Source organism: Meleagris gallopavo, chromosome 6 (genome assembly GCF_000146605.3).
Source record: "Meleagris gallopavo isolate NT-WF06-2002-E0010 breed Aviagen turkey brand Nicholas breeding stock chromosome 6, Turkey_5.1, whole genome shotgun sequence".
Classification (NCBI taxonomy): Eukaryota; Metazoa; Chordata; class Aves; order Galliformes; family Phasianidae; genus Meleagris; species Meleagris gallopavo.
The window spans coordinates 50160609-50174596 of NC_015016.2; the positions used below are offsets into that span (position 1 = coordinate 50160609).

General features: G+C 41.8%; 1 protein-coding gene across 3 annotated transcripts in view; it reads left to right on the forward strand.

The window, feature by feature from the left end:
• Positions 1-13843, forward strand: part of BLVRA (biliverdin reductase A) — a 28589-nt gene extending 14746 nt beyond the window's left edge. For 2 of the 3 annotated variants that reach the window (XM_003207332.4, XM_010713110.3), the window contains exons 2-7: positions 3131-3262; positions 4908-5027; positions 5929-6026; positions 7375-7482; positions 8179-8350; positions 12989-13843. In XM_003207332.4, the coding sequence (XP_003207380.2) occupies positions 3144-3262; positions 4908-5027; positions 5929-6026; positions 7375-7482; positions 8179-8350; positions 12989-13262 (891 nt within the window). In that variant the 5' untranslated portion in view covers positions 3131-3143 and the 3' untranslated portion in view covers positions 13263-13843. Of the gene's footprint in view, positions 1-138; positions 564-3130; positions 3263-4907; positions 5028-5928; positions 6027-7374; positions 7483-8178; positions 8351-12988 lie in introns of those variants that run through there. The other variant, XM_010713109.3, reaches the window with a different exon arrangement.
• The last annotated feature ends 145 nt before the right edge of the window (positions 13844-13988 follow it).

A 13988-nucleotide genomic window follows, 5' to 3' on the forward strand; every position in this document is an offset into this window, starting at 1 on the left:
AACTCTATAATCCACGTAAGGTTATGAAGCAGTATGTTTATTTCAGCACTGGGTGCGAGGGGGATATGTCCTAACTCGCACACCAAGAAAAGCTGTAGGTACGTATTTAAAGACATAATGTACACATACTCATTACATTCCAAGAAAATGGGCCAGAATTCCAAGAAATCGTTAACATATTGACCCACGCTCTTGAGCGTGCGTCTTTAAAATGTGGTGAGGACCTCTGGTAGTCAATGGACTAGTAGTTTACCTTTGCTGTGGACTTCCAACCTTTTAAGGGGAGTTAGCCTGAAGCAGCTCATACTGGTGTTGTGTTGAGCTGAGTCATCTGTTTCACTGTCCTATCTTCCACAACAGGGCATCAATTCTTTCTTATCAGTGTTTAGCAGTGAGTTTCCACTGACTCTGCATTATCTTCTTGAGCTTATGTGTATGCAGACATCTTGTCCTTCAGTTTGTATCCTCTGAAGTTACGGAATAAGGCTGTTCTCACCATATTGGAAAGCTGTTCTCATGATTCAGCTGGTGTGGATCAACAGGAACCATCTGACTGACCTCAGGTACACAGAGAAAGTACATGGAGGCAGATATCAGGCAGGACTTCCTAGGAGAGACACAGAGACAGCACCAGGATTACAGTGATGAAGCTGGGAAGGCAAAGCTCAGCTGGCGCTTAAACTAGCAACAGGAAGGGCTTCTGTGGCATCAAGACTAAACGTGGGCCTGCTGTTCCATTGGGCCAGAGGCAAGTGAAAATTGAAAGTGTTTAGCGCCTTTTATACCTTGGCTTTCACCAGTCTGTTCTCAGGCCTCCCAGGTTTCAGAACCGACTAACAGTCTGTGGTAATATATCACTGGAGGTTGGTGGCCCTGCGTGTGGCAGGGGGGTTGGAGATTCATGATCCCTGAGGTCTCTTCCAACTCCGGCCATTCTGTGATTCTGTGTGATTCTGTGATCATTACCCACAGCAGAGATGGACAGTGATATAGCTCTTTTGCTCATTGAACATGCAGCAGTCCCTGACATCCGATGTTACTGTGAGGCAAAAAGGCAAGTGTTTGCCTTGTTTTCAAGGTAGGAAAGTGAGTATCATGGGAATTGTAGGCTGGTTACCCTCACTTTGGTCACTGGGAAAGCAATGGAGCAAATCCTCCTGGAAGACATGCAAGCATGTAAGGTACAAGAAGATGTTTGCGAACAGCCACTATTGGATTTACTGAAGGCAAATAGTGCCTGACCAATCCAATCACCTTCCGTGATGAGATGACTGCTGCTGTTGACAAGAAGAAAATGGTGAATAGTTTTTAAGTTTGACTCTAGCAAGGCCTTTGATGTGATCTTCTGTAGTATTCTTATGACCAAATTGGTGAGATGTGGACTGAGTACGTGAGCTGTATGGTGTGTGGAAAACTGGCTCAAATATTTGTGATCTGTGACATAAAGTTCAAGCAATAGCCATCAAATTTGCACAGTCAATTGGTGACATCCCTCAAGGGATATCATGGCCCATAGTATTTAATATCATTACTAACCACCTGGATGTTGGGATTGAGTGCACCTTCAGCCATTCTGTGAGTAAAATCAAACTCTGGGGAGTGATCGGTACACCAGTAAAAAGAGCTGCTATTTAGAGGGGTCTGGGCATGCTGAAGAAATGGCACATCATGAATTCCAGTAAAGGCAAGTGTAGAGAGCTGTGCCTAGAATGGAATAACCCTTGTGCACCAGTTCCTGGCTGGAACACCAGAAAGTACCTTGCAGAAGGTGGTGGACAAACTGAACCTCAGTCCATATTGTCCTCTTCTTGCAAAGGTCAGCAGTGTTCTGGACTGCATTAGAAAGGACATGGCTACAGCTGCAGAGCTTTGTCCAGTTTTGTGTTCCGTGGTGCAAAGAAGTGTATTGAATACAAGAAGGAGTCCAAGGAAGAGCTTCAAAGATGGCCATGGTAAAGATGGATATTACTGCTGCCTAGAGCTTTCTGATGGGAGGGGGTAGAGGAGCTGAAGCCATGTGCTTTTTGGAAATGAATAGTGAAATGGCAGAGGGCTACACAGGGCAGTGGAGGGAGGGACACCAGAAAAGAAGAAGCGGGGTCTGAAGGGAAGCTTCAGTTGGATGAAATTAACAACAAACAAACAAACAAACAAACAAAAACCCCAAAACAAACAAAAAACAACAAACAAAAAAACACAAAAAACAGAGGCTGACTTGGATTGTCTTAAAGCTATTTTTTCCCATAAATTTTAGAATTACTTTACAAAGCATTACTTGTCCTTGCGGTAGATGAACAGCTCTCATTAGAGGTTTCTAAGGTTATGCTAATTGACTTCAGCTTCAACACATTGATGGCAAATCAGAATACAAAGAGTTCATCACCAGTGGACTGGCCCATGAAAGTACTGCCCTGCTCATCCTCCCTGTGATGCTGTTGTGGTAGGGATATGCACTTGGGAGATATAAATCTTTAAGCCATGCCTGCTTGTCATTAAAGAGATCACACAGCTTTCTTCATGCATGGAAATGTCAAACGTCTTGACCAAGTTATCAGATGTTTGGTTGCATCTTGGCAGTGTAGGACATACCAGCAGTTACATCGGGGAAGACAAGATAAATGTTCTTTGCTTTCTGTCTAAGAATACTTTGGCTGTGCTGCTGTGCAGTTAATGGCCATATGGCAGCCCAGGACAGGCTGTATTGCATACTCTCAGAAAGTCAGCTGGCTTTATATAAAACTCCGCTGGATTTGCAGAACTTTTTGGCTTCTTTCCAGAAAGGAAGCTATTATATAAATAGAAAAATGTCTCACTTTTAAAGTCTGCCATCCATTCATGGAAAGGAAGGACTTTCTGTTGGGGCTGTGATATGCTAGCTATATACAGGTCTTAAGAAAAGTTCTGTGATTTGATGAACCACTTGAACACATTTCAAAGGGATTTGAGTGAACTCAGTAGCCTATTGCATTACATTTCTGTTAGCTACTTGCTGACATCTGAATAAGGTTTGGCTATATGAAAGCAGAGTTAAAGAATAATCCATCCTCCCAATCCCCCTCCCCCCCAAATAGAGAGCTGCTTCTCTCTCTCTTAAGTGAAAAAAATGTTGTGTTTTTCTTTTTTCCTCTAGTCAGATTAACAGAATGTTTGGGACTGTGGTGGTTGGAGTTGGAATTGCTGGCTTAGCACGGATTCGAGATTTGATGAATCCAATGCCTGCTAGCCCTTCAGAGCATCTGAAGCTCCTTGGATTTGTATCCAGGTTAGATATTTCTTCTTAATGTGTGTATTGTAATGTTTCTTTCTTCTGGTGTACATGCCTTTTAATATGGAGGACATAATTTGGTGGGGACAGGGAGTGAGTATCAGAAATGTTATATTTCTCTTAATGCTGTCTGCAAAGGGAAAATTAATGCAAATGTGTCTGTCATTCTGAGTGTCAGCTGGGAAATGAGTACAGAAAGCTTTGCAGGAGAGAACAAATAGGCTACCTTGTCGAGATACCTTGCAGAAGTGACTCTCTTTAAAATAAAAAGTAAGAGACCTTCTCACCACAGAATTTGTGTGACAAATGCAGTTCTGTCTGGGTTAAATCTCGTGTAGGTTCAGGATGTACAGACGTACAATATTTATACTAATGAGCTAAAGTCTGTATGAAACTTTCAGAAATGTTTAAAAAACATAAGGTTTACAAATTTTAAAAGTGTATTGAAGATAAAATTTTATGAAAATATTTGTTGTAAAGCTCTTCACACTGCAATTTCATCATTAAGTTCTTTTTTTTTTTAAAACCAGATACTGTAACTTTAAAGAAACTCCCACAATTTAGTACTTACAGTAAGGCTGCCTTTCAGAGAGCAATGTTATTTTTTCTTGCCAGATTGGAGCAACAGAAATTTAGTGGGACTGTTATGCTATACTTCCTTCTTAGTATTCCTGCTAGACTCTCTGCTCCATAACAATAAAGCATGAAAGTTTTAAATAGTTACGGGCACATGTGTGGGTTTCAAACTGTGAATGTATTTTTTTCCAGCTATATTTAAGTCATGTAGTCAGATTGTTTGAGACTGAAAGGATCCAGTAGGTCATCCAATTTATCTCCCTGCCAAATGCAGTCCTGGTTCTCTGATGCCTTTGTTAGGGCTACAGCTAGTCTGGAACCCACTAAGGATAGGATTTCCACTACTTCTGTTGAGAAACAATTCTATTGAAATGCACAGTTAATAGGCAGCTTGCTTGTGTGTATGTACTGCCTTTCTCTTCACATTCCAGTCACACACAAGCATTGCCTGTCTTTCTTTTCAAGACCTGATTATGGCCTATCCTTGTTCTCAGAGTCATCTACCATAACACAGCCAAGTGTATGCTCTGTTTACTAATGTGAGGGGCATTTGCTGTTGGTGCATGTTTTGTTTTCATGTGGAGACATGCTTAGTGTGTTGACCAAGAGAGCCTTTGCCTTAGTACTGGCATGGTGCATGTGCTGCAGGTCACAAGCCATCACAGCCAAGTGTTTGTTTTGTCCATTGCATTGCATGTAGTCCTGCCAACTCAGGTGCTTTTGACCATGTGGCCAACACTGAGGAGTAGTTCTCCCGCAGGAACACTGTCCTCCCTCAAATTACTCTTATAAAACTGCTCCTTTTATGATGCTTCTAAAAATATGTTTCAACAGGTGGGCTACTGATATCACCACCTGCACACTGACCCATCTGTTTTGTTCTTTTTTGTGTTCCTCTTCTGTCTGTAAGTGCTTTGCCCTTCCTGGATCACAAACTTCCTTTGCTCTGCCTTCGTTTATCTCAGTGGTCCGTAGCAGCAGTTTGTAAGTGCTGCTGCAGAATGTGCAATTGGGAAGAAAGAACTGAAATAATTATGCTCTGGTTGTATTTATGCAAAATACACAGGAGAAGTTTTGGCAATATTAATGAGGCCAAGCAGATTAGCCTGGAAGATGCTCTGAGCAGCAAAGAGATTCATGCAGCCTTTATCAGCACAGAGAACAAAAGCCATGAAGAAGCCATCAGGTATTTTGTATTGCTTTTTCTGTTGTTTTCCCTTGCCTCCACCTTCCATGTTAATTTAGGAGCACAAAGAGTCAATGTAAAGCTGTTGCAGGAGAACACGTGGACACCTGAGGAGAGACAGAAACCTGAAGTAATGACTGTGACTTCCCTGAAGTACCACATAAGCCATGTAATGGGTTCATAGAACCATAGAATAACCTGAGTTGAAAAGTACCTCAAAGATCATCTAGTTTCAACTCCCCTGCTGTGGGCAGTGTTGCCAGCCACCAGACCAGGCTGCCCAGAGCCACATCCAGCCTGGCCTTGAATGCCTCCAGGGATGGGGCATCCACAGCCTCCTTGGGCAACCTGTTCCAGTGCCTCACCACCCTCTGGCTGAAAAACTTCCTCCTAATATCCAACCTAAACCTCCCCTGTCTCACTTTAAAACCATTCCCCCTTGTCCCATCACCATCCACCCTCACAAACAGCCGTTCCCCCTCCTGTTTATCCGCTCCCTTCAAGCACTGGAAGGCCACAATGAGGTCTCCCTGCAGCGTTCTCTTCTCCCAGCTAAACAATCCCAGTTCCCTCAACCTTTCCTCACAGGAGAGCTGCTCCAGCCCTCTGATCATCTCAGTGCCTCCTCTGGCCCTGCTCCAAGAGCTCCACGTCCTTCTTGTGCTGGGGGCCCCAGGCCTGGATGCAGTGCTGCAGATGGGGCCTCACAAGAGCCGAGCAGAGGGGGACAATCACCTCCCTCTCCCTGCTGGCCACCCCTTTTTTCATGCAGCCCAGATCACAGTTGGCCTTCCAGGCTGCAGGCGCACACTGCTAGCTCATGTCAGTGAGAATCAGCTAGCACAGTGAGAAATGATTATGACAGTACACTTTTTAAAGACTGATCTTGTATCCCTTTCAGAATGTTTTTAGAAGCTGGGAAACATGTCCTTGTTGAGTACCCCATGGCTTTGTCTGCTAAGGCAGCCCACGAGCTCTGGGAGATGGCTGAGCAAAAAGGTAATGGAATTTCTTCTCAGTGCTGCAAGCAGCATTACCTACTGAATAGCACTAAAGGCATCAAACCCAAAGGCAGGACCCTCCAGTCTACTATTAGTTACAGTATGCAAGGCAGTATGCCTGTCTGAGATGTCAGCCTAGGATTTAAGATGTGTGCCAACAGGGAAATAAATACACAGATGTCAAAGCTAAGGGTAAGGTGTGTTTAACGTCACTAAAGGTCAGCTTCTGGTACTGCTAGTGCTGTTGAAGAGAAGTTCCATCACAGTGATAGTCGGGCATTTAATAAACATAGCCTTAGGACTATGCACCTCCCTGTCTTTTCCCTGAAAATAAAGCTGGAAACAGCTCCTCTAGCTTCTAGCATTTGCGACTTGCTGGTCACACACAACTGCTTATGCATTTGCAGTCCAGCAAGACATCCCAGTTTGAAAGAAAGATGTTTTTAACCAAGCAAGATGTTTTTAACTGCAGAAAGCCTGTGGCCCCATCCCTGCAGTACAATGGATGAGAAGGTGGCAGTTCGGCTGAGGCCGGTAAATGGACTCAAGAAAAAGAACAATGTTGGCAGAATCAGAGTGCAAATCATTTGGATAGGCTGCACTGTTTATATTATCACTTCTTAAAAACTTTTGTCCTAAAATACTGAAGGTATAGGATTTCTGCTTTGTGCTTTCCTTATTCCGACACCAACTTGCTGCCTTGTTGCTAGCAAAATGGGTTCCCATTGAGCAAAATTAATACCTCTGCTCTTGAAGCAGCAGCAACTACTTTAAGCAGCTTGACTCTCTTGAAAACTTACCAAAAAAAAAAAAAGATACTGAATGAGAGCCAGATTTAATTTTTATTAGATGGCATTTTTTCCAGAGTAGCCCAATTAATTACAGTGGGAGGGGTAGTTTTTATCATATTGTTACAATCTCGGTCTAAGTATTGTGCTATGTTTTTATGCTTCGTCTTCTATCCTTCTACTCTGGGAAGAAGAATGCAGAACAGGAAGCATGAGAGGAAAGGGGACAAGAATTCACCCATCTTTTACTTTGAAGTCTGATTTTTCAGCTTTAATTGGGTATTGGGTTTTGTTGCAGCATTTCTGTTGAACATAGTGGATACTGTTACTGTGGTCACTGCATTCGTTATCTCCTGAAAATCACAAACCCAAACAGATGCCTCAACATAGGGCCTGCATTTTCTTTTCCTCCAAACAAAATTTTGCAAGCCAATTGTGAGAGCATTTTTAAGTGAGCTCCCACTGGTGGCTGGTGAAGCCTTTACTGCTTAGATGTGTTTCATACAGAAAGTTCTTATTTAATCTGGCCTGATTTCACTATTTATTTATTAATGACAGGTAAAGTCCTCCATGTGGAACATATTGAACTTCTGACTGAAGAATACAAGCAGCTGAAAAAGGAGGTGGCTGGGAAAGACCTAGTGAAGGGAACGTTGCATTTCACAGGTCAGTAGTTGTGTGGAAATTGAAGTTCAACCAGATTTGTTGGCTTGCGCCACAGAAATGAATCCAGGCCTTCCAGACCAGACCTTTTAGATGACAGTCTGCCTATAAATTGACTTAACACACAAATATCACCTCTTGATTTTTCCTTTAAATTACAGAAGGGTCTGGAAAACACTTGCCTTACTAGTTGTCATCTGTGACCTATTTTCTATTCTCTTTCTACTACCGCTTGTGAAGAAAGCAACCCTGTATTTTTCAAGGGGCGGATCGTCTCTTCACCTCTCCTGTGCTTTGGTGATATCAACTAGCTCCCTCATTCTAATACCAATATGAGCTCTGAGGACATGTCCACATTTCCAGTGGAGACTTCTAGCCTTCCACACTAGTGATGGAAGTGATGGGAGAGATTTTTGTGCATTTCTTTCTCTCTGTGTGAATCCACATATGCCCTTCTGTCCTCAGCACATCTTTAAGGCATATTGCGTATGTACTTCGTACAGTGTTCTCTGTCATAGCACTCCAACAAATCCATTTCAAGGTCAGTCATGTTTGTTGATTTGCTACTCAGTTCATCCACTGATGGCCTTTTTACACCCTGCTCTCTAAGCCTGCAATACTGCAATTTCTTCAGCCTTTACTGTGCAGCACACATTATTATTTTCCATTTCTCAAGTCTTTCTGTTGCTATTGCACCAGGCAGTGTCCTCGATGAAACAAAAGCAGGGTTCCCAGCTTTCAGTGGAATTGCCCGACTGACTTGGCTGATTGACCTCTTTGGAGACCTCACTGTTACCTCTGCCACCAGAGAAGAGCAGAAGGATAAGAATTATTCTAGAATGACTGTCCATTTTCAGACTGCAAACAAGAGGTGAGTAATGGTTATGGCAGCAGATGAACCAGCCTGTTTGGGTATCATCTGTAGGAGGTCTACATCCTTTCTCTCATGGAAATAGAATATGTTTTTAGAACTGGTTTTAGAGCGTTACAAGCAAAAGAGACCTAAGAGTATTTCCTGTAGCAGTCATGGTAAAGAAGAGCCACAACCAAGCAATGTCTGTGGAAGAGCACAAGAATGTTTTAAAAGTTCTTTCCTGATGTCTGAATGTGGGAATGGGTTCATAATGCATTTATGCATTTCCTGTGCCTTAGATTGAAAAGCCTTTTTCTTGCATCCAGAAAAGGTTTTCAGAGGCAGGATATTTTTTGTTTAACAGTACACATTGTAGATGTATGTTGAACACTAACCCTTGTTTAAAGGTTAGAAATATATGACTATTTGAAAACCCAGTGGAGTAGTCATAATACGTAGCCTGTAGCACTGTAATGCTGTAGTTGTGTGCTACTAGCTGAAGGTTAAGAGAAAATGACACATTTTAAGCACTGTATTTTGATGCTACAGAGAGGTCTGCTCTCGATTAATGTCTGTCTTGGAGTACTGACATTGATTTTTCCTGAATGGGTCATCAGTCTATTTTCCGTATCTTGTTTTGTACTTGTTTGTTTGTTTTTCATTTATGTTTCACCAGTCTGTCAGACTGTGAGAGTGAGAATCCAGCAGCCAGGATTACTTATTATTTTGTCCAGCTGCTGTTATATGACTTCCTTGCAGAAAACTCTACTGATACTACAATTTATAATGCTGAATTAGATCTCCATTTTATTACGTTAACAATAACCTTGCTATAAAGTAGCATTTTATTAGTGACCTTGCTAAAAAATATGTTTCTAAATATTTTATGAGCACGCCATGTTGAGAACTAAGTACCCACCCAGTGCACAGTATGTTGTTGAATTTTGCTGGAAACTCTTAATTTTGATTATTGTGGACCATCTGCATGGAAGTCATCTCCTTTTCAAGTAAGTTGAAGTTGAAAAAAGGCTGAAGCATGCTAGAGCTGTAAGAATTGTCTGACTTTAAAAGATACAGAGAAGTTACCGGTCTCTGTGTGTTTCCTAGCGGGTAGGAATGGCGATAGAACAGTTTGTTCCTTTCTTTTCCTGTTTTTCCATAAAGTGTGTTCTGCCTTTATGGGCAAATGAGAAGACTAGGGAGAACCAGGGAAAAGATGACCACACAGGAAAACATCCTGACCTACCTTTGTTCATAATGAATTACCTTTTGTATGTAGAATAATGATCTGTAGAACTATATGTCTGGGCAGAGAAAAATCAAGGCTCACTTGGTCCATTGGTTTCACTGCAGATTTTGTTGAGCTCCTACAAAGCCCGTTTCAGTTTATGATGTGATAAAAGCATCTTGTCTTAGTGATCTTTCTTCCTCTCTAAATAAAAAAGTAAGTTCTGTCCTCTCTTAACTACAGAAATCCATACACCATCCATGTTTACCCTCTTAGCAATTTGGAAGTAAGGAGAGTATCTGTAAAGCTCAGTGTAGAGTGAGATTTTGAACTAATTCCAGCAGGTGGAACTAGTGGATGGTTTAAGCATTTCCCTGGCTGCCCTGTCTCTAAGTAGTCCTTAGCTGCCATGTATGATATTTACTAGGTACGGAACTGTTTCTGGATTATTTTTCTTGCAACACAGCTGACAGATAGCTGCTTTTCTTAGCTCACGGCTAAGTCTGCATGTGGGTCAGTCAGTAAGTATTTTGTCACCATAAGCATTTTCATGATCCCCGTGACAGTTGTTTTATGCTTCAGGATAACTTAACACTGGCTGGAAAGTTACATAGCGTGCCAGTATGCCTGTCGGTCTCTGCACTGCGTTTCCTGCTGACCTTCCCCCACTGACGTCAGTGAACGTACAACAGGAGGGAATTTGGCCCACCACTCTCCAAGTGAAGTTATGAACCCACAGCTCTATGAACTTACAGCTCTCACGTGCTCAAGTTCTATCTTGCTTAAGGGATGGGAAAGCTCTGCAGCTTTCCTGAAAGCTAGCACACCCTTCTTTGAAAGACATAAATACACTAACCTTGAGAAATCAGGTTAATTCAGCCCACTTTCTGCCTTAGAAAAAGCAGCAGGTGCAGAGCACAGCAGCCTGCGTTCTGCTTGTTTGAGCAGGGATTTGTGCAGAGGCAATGGCATGTCCCTGCTGCATAGCCTGCACTGGCTGCTAATCTGTCTCAGATGGATTTTGGAGATGCGCATTAACATCCCAAGCTCAGTTATCTGAGAGATGACCTCTGTCTCTTTTGTGTTTCCAAGGCAGTTGAGCTGACAGCCTTTCTGCGGTAAAATGTTAAGCAATCCAGGAAAAGGCAGACCTCAACTGACAGTACGGCTGGTGTGGGACTGCAGTGCCTGTCCTACTGTTATAGAGCCTGGATTCAATAAATGTCAATGTTTTACTGCAAGCTTGAAAGATAATGATCTGTGCAACATCTGTTCTGATGTTAGCTAGAAATAAAGTCTAGTTCTCATGTGAGGTTAGGCAGCCCTTGTTGATTGTTTAGTAAATAAAGATTACTGGTGTTTTCAACATGTGAAACAGGAGTTTAGAAGAAACAGAAGACATTTTCTGAACACATACTGCTTGAATAATTGTATTGATTGCAATTGTATTGCAATAACTGCTTGAAATTGTATTGAGAATGAAGCTTATGGAGTCTAAAAAAATAACTTCAGCATGAATACCCAAAAAAAAAAAGTAAAACATGCTTTCTGTATCAAATGTTGCTTAAAATATTAAGTTGAGTGGATCCAGAACGCTTTCAAGCATGAAACCAGGTTAATTCTTCTGCAGGTAGGTACAAAGGGTATTTTCTTCATTTTGGTTTTTCAGCATGTTCAAGCAGCATGGTTACTTATCACTGAGGCAACAGAGAGTCAGAAAAGATTAAATATCTTCTAATCTGAAGGAAATGTAGCTGTGTAAGCTGTGATGGCCTAAAATCTGGAAAGACAAAATGACTCTATAAAATCAGTGTGGGTTTTTTTTCGTAGTAGTGCTTCCTTTTGAAATCAGTGTAAAAGTGGTTTCTCAGTGTTCAATTTAACTCTCCTTTTCTTTCTTAACTCTCCTTTTCTTTGGTTAACTGTCCAACCAAATCAGTTATGGCTTTCTCTAGCTACCAAAAATACCGGGTTTGTTATTTTCAAATAAAACCACTAATGCTACTAAATGACTAATTACTTGCATTACCAGATAGCGCTTTGATGAAGATCTTAAATGGAAGTGGATAAATTGCCTAATAAAAAACATCAGCGCTATTAAAAAGTAATTTTCTGATATGAAATGCAAACCTGGTTCTTAAGCAACATAATTGCTTAAATAGTACGCAGAGTTGCAGCATATGTGTCTTTATAGTGATTAAGGACAAATTTTAATGTGGAAGTTGTTAATTAAAAAGTAACATGTTTTAGTTAGCAATCAAGTGGAACATCTCTTTGGGAAAATAACTAAAAACCCAATCACAAAAGAGGATAAATCTATTAGTAAAACCAACATTTCCTGCTCGCAGATCTAAATCAGCCATTTCTATCTTTTTTTCTTTCTTTCTTTTTTTGTTTTTTAATTTTGCCTAACTTATGTGATTGTGCTTCTGGTTCAGTGGCTCCCCCAAGCTAGAGTGGAGGACAGCATAAGTTTGAATCTGGCCGTTGATGTGCATCTGCTCTCGATCACCCCAGGGATGGGACCCCATACTGATACTGCCTGTTTTGGATCATCCCATGCACTCCCCACTGTTACATGGGAAAGGTCTTTGCCTGTATCTGCCCAATGGTTTCTTCACACCAGCCTACCTGAGATAAAGCAGCTTCGCACAGCAGTGGTCTAAACCCTCCATGGTTATTTGCTGCCATAAGGAAAAATGCAGCAAAAGCAGCCACCTCAGTGGCCTGCCTCTGGCTGTGGTCAGCAGGAGATGCCTCAGGGAAGGAGAATGAGAACATAAAACCACACAGTGGTGCAGTCCTCAGGCACCCCTGTGGCCTGCAGCCTTAGGACTTCCTGAAACACGAGAGATTTGCATTTATTAGTCCTGTGGGGATTTTCCTTTATGCATTTTTTGCAGATTGTGGTTTGGATCCCTTTTTTTTTTTTTTTTCCTTTCCCTACAGTAGCTTAAATCTGTGGGTCCTGATTATGTATCTTACTGACAGTTTATTCTTGCTGGAGGAACGACTAAACATTGAGGCCTTGATTAAATCACTCACAAAGTGTTTAGATGTTTAACTGCACTTTTCATTCAACTCCACAATTGAATGAATGGATTAAACTTCTCAATTCCTCTCAAGGCGGCCAAACATGTCTGGCTTCGTTGTCCATAGAGAAAAAGCCGGGGAGAGTTTAGGTGTGCTGAAAGCAGTGGCATGCAGCAGTGGCTGCATGTTTAGGCTGTATCCTGGTGTTCAGCTCTGTAACCAGCCACAAGGCTTGTTGATCAGAACATCCTAAGTGAATGTGCAGTGACTGAAATTTTAAAAAGGTGCGTTTACTAGAGCATTTTCTGTAAGTACTGCAAAACATGTTTTAAAGTAGAATTGTTGATTCAATTTCTTCATAAACACTCTTTTGTTCCACTGTTTCTCCATATTAGGCCTCTGACTTGGGTTGAAGAAAGAGGACCAGGAATGAGACGTGAAAAGAAAATCAATTTCTGTTTCACCAGTGGTTGCCTGGAGAACTTCCCTCAAGCCCCAAGGTCTGCTGTGGGCCTTTTCATGCAGGATCAGAACCTCTTCGCCAAAAAACTGCTGGGACAGGTATCCAAGGAAGAGCTGGCTGCTGAGAAATGGCGAATTTTGCGGTGCCTTGACCTGGCTGGGATGATTCAACAGCAGTGTGAACAGCCTGAGAAAATCTGTTCTTGAGGTTGTTCTTCCAAGAGGAACACGGCAGACAGGAAAGCTGTAGGTCTAGAGCTAAGTGCTGCCATTAGGCAATTGCTGTTTCTCTTTGACTGAATGTCACTCCTAGGTCTCTATGTGGGCTGGAGATCCTGGGCTAATCCCCATGCCTTCTGGTGTTTGCTAGAACAAAGCAACGTGTTACCCTGCTCTGATGCATTGCTGTCCTTTCAGGCAGACAGGAATCTAACAGCAACAAGGTTTCTCGTGGGTACTTCCAAGCAGTTCAGTTGGTAATGTCCCTGAAATCAGATCATGGAGGATTGCAAATAGGTAACGTGGTTTTCCTTCTTGAGTTTTCTTTCTCTTTTATTTAGATGTATCTGGAAATGAGACATACAGGATTATCTAGAACAAAGCTCTAAATGAGTTTTTGACCTCTCTGCTTGATCTGCAAAAGTTGTGCCTCCTCAGTACCAACCTTTTTCTTCTGGGTACTCTAAATTGGTTTGTGTGCTTGCTTTGTTAGAAGTTGTGCCTGTTTTGTTTTGTGTTTCACGCTGGAAATCATCTACCTTCAAACAGAACCTATAGTGGTACCAAAACAGAATAGAAATATCTTGTTTCTGACAGATGCCAAGTTGAGCCCATTCTATTTCTCTGATGCCCTATGCCATCACAGAAATGTTTTTCCAGAAGAGATTAAAACAATACATTAAATTAATACATTGCCTGCTTACTTTCCTTTTT